At 64.1% G+C, this 13,449-nt stretch overlaps 1 protein-coding gene across 1 annotated transcript; it reads left to right on the top strand.

Moving 5' to 3' along the window:
• The first annotated feature begins 615 nt into the window (after nt 1–615).
• Nucleotides 616–10,330, top strand: NUDT14 (nudix hydrolase 14). The gene is made up of 5 exons (XM_064293088.1): nt 616–765; nt 3,938–3,981; nt 4,561–4,625; nt 4,821–5,058; nt 9,112–10,330. The coding sequence occupies exons 1-5, from the start codon at nt 685–687 to the stop codon at nt 9,350–9,352; spliced, it is 669 nt and encodes a 222-aa protein (XP_064149158.1). The 5' UTR covers nt 616–684; the 3' UTR covers nt 9,353–10,330.
• Nucleotides 10,331–13,449: the final 3,119 nt, after the last annotated feature.

Here is a 13,449-nt window from a genome sequence, read left to right as displayed (position 1 = left end):
CTGGGGAGACAAGGAAACCGTGGTGGTCGGTGGTTAACAGCTACAGCTGCTAACCAAAGAGTCTGCAGTTCGAATCCACTAGGGGCTCCTTGGGAACTCTATGGGGGCAGTTCTACTCTGTCCTACACGGTCGCTATGAGTTGGGGTTGTAGACGGCAGTGAGTTCTTTTTGGGAAGACAAAGGTGACACCCCCTCCCTGCCACCCCCCAGCTGCCGAACCTCCAACCCTCCACACCACGAAGCCCTCTCCTTCCCACCCAAGAAATTCCAAGTCCCACCCAAATATGGCCCGATCGCTCCTCCGACCCCGCCCCCTCTCTCGCTTGCCCGCCCGCCGCCACCGACGTGGGCTCGCCCGCAGCCCCGCAGACGCCGGTCCGGTCCCACGACCCGCAGCCGAAGGCCATCTGAGGGGACCCCTACTCCGCCCTCCGCGCGACGCCCACGCCACTGGGCGCGACTCCCCGGGGCGGCGGCCCAGAGGACCACGGGGCGCCCTCACCTGCGCCCTCACCTGCGCGGCTCCCCGAGGCACCGGCCTGCGCGCGCAGCGCCCCGCCTCCCGGGCGCCCCGCCCCCGCCGCGCATGCCCAGAGGCCACCGGTCCCGCGCGTCCGCCAGCCGGCTCGTTCACGCCTCGGCCCCGCGTCGGCCCGGCCAGGCCCTGCCCAGGGCTCGCCGCCATGGAGAGGATCGAGGGGGCGGCCGTGAGCCGCTGCGCCGACTCGCCTTACCTGCGGCCGCTCACGCTGCACTACCGCCAGGTGAGCCCGCGAAATCGCCCACGGCGCGCTCCTTCCGCGTCCCCGCCCTCCCCAGCGTCGCCCCGCCCACCGCCCCGCCCCGCCGGCGCCCCCGCCCCCGCCCCGCCCCCGCCCCGCCCCCAGCCGCTGCCCCGGCAGCCCCGCCCACGGCCCCGCCCGCCCCGCCCCGCCCACGGCCCCGCCCGCCCCGCCCCGCCCACGGCCCCGTCGCCCCGGCCCCCACCGGCCCCCGCGAGCGTGGGTCTCTGCGAGCTGCCCCGCCTCTGGCCTCTGGGTCGCGGGTTCGCGGACAGGTTGAGCGCCCAGGCCGGGAGGGCCCAAAAGACGGAGCACTGCCCGTCCTCCAAGCGGGTTTGCCGAGCCCGGCCCTCCCTGGTGCAGTGGAACTTAGCCGGCGCCCTGGGGATCAAGGAAGGCTTCTCGGAGGTGGTGGCCTCGTTGCTGCGACTTGAAGGAGGAGATAGATGGGCGGCGGAGGACGAGTTCTAGGAGGCCGCGAGGGAGGAGGCAGGAGAGAGAGCTGGGTGGGGACCGGAGGGCCGCCCGCGGGGGTCCTGGCTGCGGGCCAGTAAGGTGGGCTTCTTCCTGGGGATATGGGGTCTCCCCTTACCTGTCGAAGGCTGTCCAAGTGCAGCCCTTCCGCCGGGCGGGCGTCTCGTCCCTCCGCACCCCGTTTCCCCCCCATGCTGAGGGCCTTGAGAGCAGGGCCAGGAGCGCCTGGTGGGCGTACACCGAGCTGCCGTCTCCCTCTCCCCACCCAGGCCAGCGAGCCTGGCCCCCTCCCCCTGAGCTTCTGCAGGGGGGCTTTGTGCTCGGCCTCGCACCTGCGCTGCCTGCCCCCTGCTGTTTCTGCTCCGTGCGCAGCTTCACCTGCCCCCAGCCAGCGCTTCCTGCTGGGGTTCCTTGTCGCGGTCAGGGGAGCCTGCCCTCCTGGCTGTGGTCACCCTGCCCTGTGCCTAGAGTGCCCCGTCCCTTTCCTCCTCTCCAGGCCCCTTCCCTTCCTTTGGACAGCTTCTGCTGAAGTGCCCCTTCCCCGTTCCCCCCCCCCCACCCCAGAGAGGCCAAGCAGCCCCTCATCTCCCCTCTGGTGGTCGTCCTCCTGGAGACCACAGGATGACTGGGAAGTCAAACCCTGGGATGAGCCCAGGTTGGTGGCTGTCAAGGGCAATACAGGGCCAGTCGTGAGACTGAGAGGGCTCACTACTCATTTCCCTGGTGCTGGCCCAGGGCCGGGAAGCTGATGGATGTGGGAATTCCGGCTTTAGCTGCACAGCCCCGGAAGGGGGCTCATCTGTCACTGAGCAGGTGGCAGGCTGTGGTGGGTGTGGGCTGGGGACCTGGGCTGGGGCAAGGGCGCATCAGCCCCTATCAGACAATGGCAGGGGACCTACCAAGTCTCTGAGGGGGACACGGCTGTGATCATACCCCAGCTCTGCCCCATTCTGCTCCTGCTGCCCCAGAGAGCCTGATTACTGGGCTGGGGGTCCTGTGGGAGCCAGGCCCCGGGACCTTCCCCTGCACCCCACCTTGGCGGCACTTACGAACAGATCTTGATGACCAGCAGATGTCAAGGGGTGGGGGAGCAGGATGAGGGGTGTGAGGGGGTGTGAATGGGGGCCAGCTTCCCTGGACCCGTCCTGGGGTGGCTGGCCCCATAGTGGATGCTGGGCAGGCCTGGGCTCGCCTGCTAGGTGGCACCTCACAATGGCCTGTGGGCAGCCTGACTTGTGTGCCACAGGACACCCAACCCCATGGAAACCGAGGCCGCCGCACCTCCTCATCTGCTGCCTCCTGGCCAAGCTCAGACCAGCCTTCCCACCTGCCCTGGAGCTGCTTCTGGGCCCTGCCTATATACTGCCCCACCTGCAAGTCTTGGCAGCCACCTCCTCCAGGAAGCCCTCACCAAGCTCCTGTCCCTTTAGCATCCTCCCTTTTCTGAGCCTGGCTGTATTTCCTGTATGTCCTGCTCAGGTCCAGGTACCTTTCACGGCCTGGCCCCTCCTCCACCTGGACAGAGCCCAGGGTAGGGCCAGCTGCTCGCCAGGGCCTGGAGGCTGCCCAAGTGACTGGGTGGTAGATGGGCCACTGGACACTGGAGGTGGGCCTCCACAGGGCGGGACCTCAGGGAGCCCAGGCCCAACCCTATCAGCAGAGATCCCTTGGGGAAGGGGTCGGGGCTGGGTAGAATGGCCCCTCCTTGCTGCAGCCCCAAGCCTGGCCTCAGTGACCCCATGCCCACCCAGCTGGCGGGTTCTGGGCCCCTCATGTCTCTGCTTGCAGCAGCCCTGTTCGTGTCTGTCCTGGCTGCCCACAGTGGGCCCGGCCCAGGCCCAGGCCCCTGCCCTGTACTGTCCTCTTTGCTCCCTGGATGCAGTCTGGGTCCTGGGAGCCCTGCCAACGTATGGGGCCCAGGGTGGGGGGGTGTGGCTTGGTAGAGGGAAGTGGGTCTGGCCAGGTCAGGCTGCGTGGAGTTCAGCATAGGACAGGGACACACAAGAGATGGCCCAAGACAGAAACCAAGTGGCGATCCCTCGCCTCTGGCCCCCAGACTCTCAGTGTCCAGTCACAGCATTGAACCACCTAGCACTGCAGTACGATCTTCATCTGCTTGGGTTCCACCACCCCAGCCGATCCTGGGGGTGGTACCCTTTTAAGGGTGCTCCTTGGAAACTCTATGGGGCAGTTCTACCCTGCCCTATGGGGTCGCTATGAGTCGGAATCGACTCGATGGCAGCAGGTTTTAGCTTACCATGTCTGGTGCTTACCACATTTGGTGATAGCATACACCTCTCTGCAGCCCCATGTGCTCAGCCCCACGTCCTGCACTGGGGCACTGGGCAGTGGTTCATGTTGTGTCTGGGATGCCTTTTCTGCCCTTTGCCCTGGTTTTCTGCCTTATCCCTCCTGGGGTCAGGCCATCCTTGACCTCCCCGCTCAGCCCAGACTGTTTCCCCCCTCCTACCCACTGCATCTCCCAGTTCCTGATGGGCCCAGCCTGTGAGTGGGTCTCCCTGGTTAGGAGCCACTGCAGCTTGATCCGTTCAGTCTTCCCAGCTCCCAGGAGCATCCTCTGCACTGTGCTGCCTGCCCTGCGGCCCACCCTGTGCCTGTCCGGCACCTGCTTTGACTGCTGCCTGGTGGCTGGCCCTGACTGCTGCTCCGCCTCTTTCAGAATGGCACCCAGAAGTCGTGGGACTTCATGAAGACGCATGACAGGTGAGAGCCCAGCCTGGCCTGGCTGCCCAGGGGCACAATGGGGCCTGGAGGAGGAAGTCCCGTCCCTGCCCCAGCCTTTCTGGGTCCCTCATGTCTCTGGACCTCCACAGCTTTCCTGTCCCTGAAGGGTCAGCTCTGAGGCCATGGAGGCTGTGTCTGAGCTATGGCGGTGGGCAGGCCCTTTGGAGCTAGCTGTCCTGGTACCCTTGCCCACAGCATCATGGGTCTGGCTAGATGGGCCGTGGCTCCAGGAGTGTGGCCGGTGAGCAGCTGGCTGCAGAGGCCACGTGTCTTGTCAGTCAACTGGCCTCAGCTGCCGACATGCCACTCCTGACCTGTCCAGCTGCCCCACGTGTCCTTCTCCCCACCTCACCCCAGCCAGCTGGGTCCTGGCTCTGACCATGAGCCTGGCAAGCTCTGGCCCTGCCTGGGACTCAGTTTCCCCATCAGAGCAAGGGGCCCACCTTTTCCAGGCTGTTGGAGAGGGGAGACGAGGCCGAGAACAGGATGGGAACCAGGGCTCCGGGAGGAAGGGGGTTGTGTCTGTGCTGAGCAGACACCTGCCCCCACCCCCCGCAGCGTGGCCATCCTCATATTCAACTCGTCCAGGAGGTGCCTGGTGTTGGTGAAGCAGTTCCGGCCGGGTGAGGCTGCCTGGGGTGCAGAATGAGACCATCTGCAGGGCCATCACCCCCACACCACCTGCCTGGCTCCTTTGGTCCCCAGGGTCTGAGTGCAAACGTGGGGAGGGGGCACCAGGGGGGGCTCCAAAAGGGGGTCTGGCCCAGGCCAGCCAGTAAGGGTGGATCACATAGGGGTGCTCTCCCTCCCCCATCCAGCTGTGTACGCAGGCGAGGTGGAACGCCGCTTCCCAGGGTCCCTGGCAGCCATAGACCAGGACGCGCCCAAGGGGCTGCTGCCCCCTCTGCCCGGCTCTGTGGGGGTGACGTACGAGCTGTGTGCAGGCCTTGTGGACCAGTCGGGGCTGTCGCTGGAGGAGGTGGCCTGCAAGGAAGCCTGGGAGGAGTGCGGCTACCGGCTGGCCCCCTCTGACCTGCGCCGAGTTGCCGTGTACAAGTGAGTCGGGGCTGGGTGTTCAGGCTTGCAGTTGGAGGCACAGGGGCCATTCAGCATGGCCCAGGGGACAGAACGGGCTGCTGGTAAGGGAGGGAGCGCCTCGTCCCTCGGGATGTGCAAGCAGGCAGATTGCTTCTCGACTGTGGGCTTGAGAGAGTTGGATGGTGGCAGGCACCACCGATCATAAGCCAGGCCGGAACTGGGGCCTCTGGGACTCCTTCTAGAGCATGCTGGGCCCCGTGCCCCCCTCCCTGTGGCCCCCAGCCACGTGGGGCCAGGCTCCGGGTGGCAGGTGCTGCCGACAGATGCCTCCACTTCCTGAAGGATTAAGCACCCGGGCTGGGGGTGGGGGTGAGTCAGATCTGGTCTCAGATGGCAGTGGCTCAGGAGCAGTGGAAAGGGGCTAAGCCCTGGATTGGGTGGGGTGGGAGGCTCCAGGTCTGTTGGAGGGTGAGAGCCAGGTTTTTGGGGTTGCCTCACCAGAGCCCAGGTTTTGCCCCCTTGTGACCCACCGGCTGGGCTGCCTTCCCAGAACAGAGGGTATGGGGCTAGTGACTAGACTCTGGGCACACCTGGTTCTCTGATCCCATCCCCTGCCCAGGGCTGCTATGATGGGTCCCTAGCCCCAGGTGAGGTCAGGCCCTGGGCACACCTGGCTCTCAGTGATGCCATCCCCTGCCCAGGGCTGCTATGATGAGTCCCTGGCCCCAGGTGAGGCCGGGCCCTGGCCACACCTGGCTCTCAGTGATGCCATCCCCTGCCCAGGGCTGCTATGATGGGTCCCTGGCCCCAGGTGAGGTCGGGTACTTCTGCCACCTCTCACCGCCCAGCGTGGGAGCCTCTCATTGTTGGGCACTGACCCTCCTGCCCCAGCAGCCCCAAGGGCCTCGCCAGAGTGTACCCAGGCCTGCAGAGTCCTCAGAGTCCCATTTAGAAGGCAGACTTTTCATCCCAGAGGGCTGAGTGTCCTGGGTGTGTGGAGGGCAGGCCTCAGTGGTTTTCTAGCATTTCCCTGAGCAACGGGGTGGGGGCGGGGGGGGAGGTGGGGCAGGAAGAGGTCCGAGGGGCCTGACTGGTGGTAGGCCACGGGGAGGGCAAGTATGGAAGCAGGCTGGCTTGGGAGGAGGCTGGTATCCTTCTGGAGGTGGTGGGACTGGGCTGAGTCCTGACAGAGGGACTTGTGGGGCAGAGGCTCCCGGGCAAGTGGCCTAGCAGCCCTGAGGTAGGGTGGCTGTGCAGGCAAGGCCTGTGGGCTGTTGCCCAGTCTGAGGGCACTGACGAGCCATGGAGGACTCTGAGCAGCCTGCTCCGTCTTGCATGTTGAAGAGGAAGGTGTGACTGGAGGGGGCGGAGTGGAGGTCAGGATAGCAGGCCCTGCAGGGTCTGACAGGTGGCCTGGGAGGTGAGCCAGGTTGTTGTCGTTAGGTGCCGTTGAATCGGTTCCGACTCATAGTGACCCCGTGCACAACAGAACGAAACACTGCCTGGTCCTGCGCCATCCTTACAATCGTTGTTATGGTTGAGCTCATTGTTGGCAGCCACTGTGTCAATCCACCTCGTTGAGGGTCTTCCTCTTCTCCGCTGACCCTGTACTCTGCCAAGCATGATGTCCTTCTCCAGGGACTGATCCCTCCTGACAACATGTCCACAGTATGTAAGAGGCAGTCTCGCCATCCTTGCCTCTAAGGAGCATCCTGGTTGTACTTCTTCTAAGACAGATTTGTTCATTCTTTTGGCAGTCCATGGTATATTCAATATTCTTCGCCAGCACCACTATTCAGAGGCGTCAATTCTTCTTTGGTCTTCCTTATTCATCGTCCAGCTTTCACATGCATATGAGGCCATTGAAAATACCATGTTTTGGGTCAGGTGCACCTTAGTCTTCTGGGTGACGTCTTTGCTCTTCAACACTTTAAAGAGGTCCTTTGCAGCAGATTTGCACAATGCAATGCGTCTTTTGATTTCTTGACTGCTGCTTCCATGGCTGTTGATTGTGGATCCAAGTAAAATGAAATCGTTGGCAACTTCAATCTTTTCTCCGTTTATCATGATGTTGCTCATTGGTCCAGTTGTGAGGATTTTTGTTTTCTTTATGTTGAGGCGTAATCCATACTGAAGGCTGTGGTCTTTGATCTTCATTAGTAAGTACTTCAAGTCCTCTTCACTTTCAGCAAGCAAGGTTGTGTCATCTGCATAATGCAGGTTGTTAATGAGTCCTTCTCCAGTCCTGATGGCCGGATCTTCTTCATATAGTCCAGGTTACTTATCTGCTATTCCCAGGTGATAAGACCCAGGGAGGCTGAGGGTGTCATCGGAGAGCTGGCAGCAGAGCGTGTGCTTTAGCTGAGGTTGGGACGAGACCCGGGGAGAGGGCAGTACCCACTGCCCGGCCTTCTTGACCTGGGCCGAAGGCCAGGCCTCTCCTTCACCAGGCAGCGGAAACCGGGCCTGGAAGCCCCATAGACTGCCGCAGCCATCAAAGGCACAGGCCAGGGTCGCCGCCGGAAATGGGCCATCAGGAAGGGGTCAGCAGGAGATAAGGGGCTGGAGGTGGCAGAGGAAGCAGCTGGGGCAAGGTTGGCCTGGGGTGGGACTCCTCCCCAAGAGGGCTGGTGCGGGGAGGCCTGAGGAGTAGGGGTGGAAGGTGGCCAGTTCTGCTCTATGCCTCTGTGTGCCCGGCACGTCTTCTCCACCCCCAGGCCTCTCACTGGCCTGGACTCACTCTAGCCGGCTTCCCTCCTGGGGTGACCCCAGCCTCCCACACCTGGGCATCAACCCATGGTGCTCCTCTCATTTCCACCTTTTCCTAAACCCACACCTGGCACCTCCGCTGCCCCCACCCCAGCGGCCCACAATCACCTTGGCTGCCTGCTCCTCCTCTCTGCCCATGCCAGTCTGGGCCACTGACCTCTGGCTGGTGTCTGCCCTCCCTCTGCCCCACCTGTGGCTACTACCCACTGAAGGAGAGGACTCCCTCACACCTCTCTTCAGCCTAGAACCAGTGGGCACCCAGCCTGGCCCTCGGGCCTGCACGTGCTTAGTTCAGCTGCCCTCACCATCACCCACTCCTGCCGATATCACCCTACCCCAGTCTGCAGGCATGACTACCTGAGCACACGCCCTTCCCTGGCCTGGAACTTGCACCTGCGGGGCCTGTGTGCAGAGTTCCCACTGGCCCAGGTACGCCAGGCCTCCAGGTTTGTCCCTCTTCCCAGCTAGCCTGGGAGCCCTGGGTGCAGGTGAAAGGCCCTGCTGAGGAAAGGGAGACCTGGCCGAGAGCACAGCCTGAGCAAAGGTACAGGGCCTGTATCAGCCAGCTGACCCACACAACAGATTGCCACAAACTTGGCAGCTTAAGACCACGTGCGTTTATTGTCTGTCTCTGTGCATCAGGAGTCTGGCACAGGCCCGCTGGGGCCTGCTCAGGCCATGATCATTGTTTTGGCTGCAATCTCATCTGAGGCTCGAGGTTCTTTTCCAAACTCAGGCAGTTGTGATGGAATTCAGTTCCTAGTGGCTGTGTGACAGGTCCTTGTTTCCTTGCTGGCTGTTAGCTGGGGACCCTCCTAGCTCCTTGAGGCCGCCCTTGAGTCTTTCCCATGGGGTCTCCTCACAGGTCCCCCCACAACATGGCTGTTTGCTTTCTCTTCCAGGCCAGCGTAAGAATCTCTCTGACTCCCTCCATCCGTACTCCTCTTTTAAAGCCCATTTGATTATGTCAGGCCCACCCAGAGTAATCTTTCTTTTCATTAACTCAAAATCAACTGATTAGGGTCCTTAAGTACATCTGCAAAACGCTTTCACCTTTGTCATATAACATAACTTGATTGCGGGATGATACCCACCGCCTCCCCAGGTTTCGCCCACATTGGAGGGGTGGGGGATTATACAGAGCATGTACCCCAGGGGTGGGAAGCTGGGGGTGGTATCAGAATCCTGCCTACCACAGGGCTAAGAGGAGTGGAAGGGAGAGGATGGGTTGGGAGGGCTGTGGAAGGGATTGGGGGTTGGGGCCACCATGGGTGGCTGAGCAGACGCTGTCTTGTCCTGTAGGTCTGGTGTGGGGCTGACCAGCTCCAACCAGACCATGTTCTACACGGAGGTGACCGACGCCCAGCGTGGTGGCCCAGGTGGGGGCCTGGTGGAAGAAGGTGAGCTTATAGAGGTCGTGCACCTGCCCCTGGACGGCGCCCAGGCCTTTGCGGACGACCCAGATGTCTCTAAGACCCTTGGCGTCATCTTTGGTATCTTCTGGTTCCTCAGCCGTGTGGCACCTGGCCTGGGGGCCCAGTGAGACTCCAGGGGTTGCTGTCCTGCAGACCCAATAAAGGCCATGCAGCCCCAGCCTCTGACCACTGGCCTGAGCTCTGTGACTTGGTGGGGGAGATGTCGGGGGGATGGGCAACAGCGAGTCTTTCTGAGATATGCTGGGGGAGTGACAGGATCTCCTTGAAAACCCCCCAGCTCCATGGAGCAGAAGCTTTAGGACAGCTGGCGGAGGGAGCAGGTCTTGCTGGGGCAGCCCGGGGAGAACTGGGGACCGGTCTTGGGATTGCAGCTGGAGGCAGGGGCAGCTGGGCCTCCTTTTGGGGCAGGGAGAGGCAGGGACTGTGGCTCGGCCAGGCCAGGTGCCCAAGGAGGGCCCGCTGGTCACTGGACCACAGAATGAGCTGTGGCCACGGAGCAGTGGCTGAGCCAGCTAACGGGAAGGGAGGGATGCTGGGAGGTGAGGACAGAAATTCAGGCCACATGTTCCACCCACCTTGGCTGGGGCTGAGTAGCCCCTCCCTGCCCCCTGGATCTCCCAAGGGGGTTGAGATGGGCCCCACTCCACTGGCAGAAATGTCTTGGCAGGTGTGTTTTGAGAGGAGAGGCCATGGCAGTGCAAGTTCCAGGGCCAGGGTGGGGGTTCCAAAGAGTGTCCCCTTGATGGCAGGGATCTTGGTGACAGCCCAGGCCATGGCCCAGGTGCTCTCCTGATTCCCTGGCCAGCCCAGGGCTGTGGGCAGGGACTATTGGGCCCCAGCACCAGGGTTCCCTGGCCTGTGTGCACCACAACCCTGCTCCCTGACCTCTCTAGAGGCTGGGGCTGTCTGCACGACCCTCGGGCACTTGGGGTCCCAGGAGACCCTGGTGCCAGATGCACAGGCAGGGCCATAGGTGTCCGAGCGGGTGGATTGGCCCACTCGAGTAGCACCACCTGTATGCAAATGCCGGCTGGGACCCAGGTGGGGCCTTCTGGGAGCCCAGCCAGGAGAGGGACATGAATGCTGGGGAGAGGGGCCCTCGGGGGTAGGGTGGCGGTGTGTGTCCAGGGGGCAGGCAGGGCTGGGCCGAGTTGGGGGCCTGAGGAGGACCCCAGACAAAGGAGACCCCCACACATTTGAGGAATGAGTTACAGACCAGGGACATCCACCTTGCCTCCCTCACATGCCAGCCTGCCTGATGCCCCATTGGAAGCCCGCTGCCCCTGGGGGTGGGGAGCTCTGAGGTGCCCTGGGGAGGGTGCGGGTGCTGGCTGTAGACTGGCGGGGTTGGACAGGGCACCTGGACCTGGGTCCAGTCCAGCCCGCCTCACTGCTCTGCAGCGGATAGGGAAGGTCAGCAGGCACCAACGCCGCCCGGCCTAATGGAGCTGGCATCGATTTCCTGGCACTTAGGGGGGGCTGTAACCGGAAACTCCCCTCCCTGGCCGCTATATTTAGCCCCACAGGACAGGGCGGAAGCACCACTCACTCTGGCGCTTAGCTGTCTCTGTCCAAACCCCGGACAGGTTGCTCCACAGGCTGGTCCCTAGAAGTCCCTGGTGAGGCTGAAGCCCCCTGGCCAGGCAGGGTGGCCCCACCCTGTACCTTGTCCAGCAAGAGCTGAGCACCCACCTCAGAGCTTACCCCACCCCCTGGCCCTGGAAAGATCAGAGAGGGAGCCCCCCAGCCTGGCAGAGGAGCTGTGAAGAGAGTCACACACAGGGTGCCGTCACCCCTGGCATTTCTGGCCCAAGAAGGCCCTCCCCAGGAGGGACAAGGCACTCCCCAGGGTGGGCATGGCTGTCTTTCTGACCTAAGCCTCAACCGGCACCATTAGGTCTGGGGCGTGGCCCTAACAGACAGGAGGGGGAGAGGCCTGTGAGGGGGGCATCTGTGCCCTGCAAGTGACATCCTGGACAGGGAGGCAGGGACCCCATCTAGTGAGTACAAACCATGCTGGATCTGCTGGTCCCTGCCCTGATGCCCACCCAGCTGCTCTGGGCAGGCCCGCAGGGAGGGATGGCAGGTCGAGCAGGCAGTCTCAAGATAGGGTGAGCATCTTGCCAGGCACCTGAAAGTCGAGACAATTCTGAGCAGGAGCCTCAGTCTGCCCTTCTCAGTCGGTTACTCTTCGGTATGAACTAGTCTGCTTGGTCCTCTTCTCCAGAGACCCAGGAGCTGGGAGCTGAATGAAGGAGGGGCAGATGGAGCAGGGTGTTGTTCTGAGAATTCCATCTTTCATGTGGAGTTACCCCTCCTCACTGCCTCCCCAGCCAGGGCCCCTCTCACCTGCACTACAGCAGTAGCTGCAGACCTTGCCCCTCCTGTTCCTCCTCCCCAAGCAGCCACGATGTGTGAGACTGGTCCACGAGGCCCAGCGTCGTCTCACCTGTGCCCCTCACTTCCTCTGGCCACTGGGTCCTCTCACAGGCCCCAGGGCTTCTGCACAGGCTGTCTCTGCTGCAAGGACTTGCCTCTCTGGGCCAACTCTTGCTGCCCTCGGAGTCTCAGCAGACAGGCCTCCACACCTCGAGTCTCGTTTCTGCCTCATTCATTGTCCAGGTACTCTGTCCACCCCTGGGTGGGTGGGCAGGGGCTGCGTCTGCATGTTCACTGCTTGGCTGAGTGCCCGGCAGAGTCACCCAGGGCCTCCTGGAGGGTGGGCTTCAGAGCTGCCACAGTGAGGGTGGGTAGGGACGGACTGGGCTCTGGAGCAGGGAATGGCGGAGCTCCTCTCTTCCCTTAGGGCCTCCCTAAGAACCTGCAGCCCAGAGCAAAGGGGAGGTGGCTTCTCAGCGAGCCCCACCCCAGGCGGTAGCCCCAGCCGCCTGCAGGACAGGGAACAGACACCTCAGCACAGGCTGATGTGCCCTTATTTGGTGGGGGTCCCTGTGTGTGGCATGCCTGGCTCATATCCTGCCCCCACCCAGCACACGCATCTCTCAGCTTGTGGGGCTCAGGTGGGGGTGGGCGCTCTCCCTGAGGGAACAGAGCCAGCCCGAGGTGGGATGGGGACACTGGCCCACACCTTCAGGGGCTCTAGCTGCTCCTAAAGGCCTGGATCCTGCATGGGGCTGCTAAAGAGGGGGCAGGTAAGCCGGGTGGGCTCACTGACATCCCTGGCTAGGGACCCCGCCCAGTGGAGGGAGGCGATGTCTGGGGACAAGGAGGGCGACCAGGTAGCAGCAGCGGCACAGAGGTGGCGTGTGGGGACCTGGCTACCAGGCAGGAGTCCCCCCCCACCCCCGAACGGGCCAGGGCAGTTTGGCCACCAAGGGACCCACCGCCGGCCTTTATCCCCCGCTGTCCTCCCCACCTCCCCAGCCCGGGCTCCAGCCTGGGCGTCCCTCGAGGGCCTGGCCTGGCCACCCCCGCGCCAGCGCCCAGCCAGGCGCACAACCTGAGCCCAGGAGCATTTGTTGACTCGCCTCTCCACAGGCGCCGGTGTGGGCGGGAGGGAAGGGGCGTCAGAGGCGAGCAGCGCCCCCTGCGGCCGATGTGGTGGCGGCAAGGGCGGAGGGAAGGGGGCGCGCATGGGGGCTGGGCCCAGCTCGGGTCCCTGGCCGCGCCGCGCCGCCCCGCCTGGGGACCCGGGCCCTGACTTGCGAGGGAGGCGACATCCTCTCTGGGACAGCGGGGGTGCGCTGGTGGCGCACGGATGGAGGGGAGCGGGGCGGCAACCTCAGCGGGCGCCCCACCCCGGCTCCCGGACACCGGCAGCAGAGGTGCCGAGAGCCGCCCGCCCGCCGGATCCCTGGGAGGAGGCGCGGGCGGTGCGCGCGGGGCCGGGCGCGGAGAGGCGGCGCCCTCCGCCGCCTTTAAAGCCCGGGAGCCGCGGCACCCCCCCCCCCCCGCGGCGAGGCCCCGCCCCCTCATGCATATGCAGGTCCGCGGGTGACGAATGGGCGAGCGAGCTGTCAGTCTCGTCCCGAACTTGTTGGCTGCGGGAGCCGGGAGCGCGGGCGCGCAGAGCCGAGGCCGGGACCCGCCGCCGCCGCCGCCGCTGCCGCCGCCGCCGCCGCCGCCGCCGGAGAGCCGGGCACCTCGGCCAGAGCCGCGCCGCGCTGCACGCCCGCCCGCCCGCCGGGCCGCTCTCCCGGCTGCGCTCAGACCCCGCCCGCCGCCGCCGCCTCTGCCGCTGCCG

This window comes from Loxodonta africana, chromosome 10, assembly GCF_030014295.1.
Source record: "Loxodonta africana isolate mLoxAfr1 chromosome 10, mLoxAfr1.hap2, whole genome shotgun sequence".
Classification (NCBI taxonomy): Eukaryota; Metazoa; Chordata; class Mammalia; order Proboscidea; family Elephantidae; genus Loxodonta; species Loxodonta africana.
The sequence above is the reverse complement of the archived record's forward strand: the minus strand, read 5'-3'. Positions and strand labels throughout refer to the sequence as shown.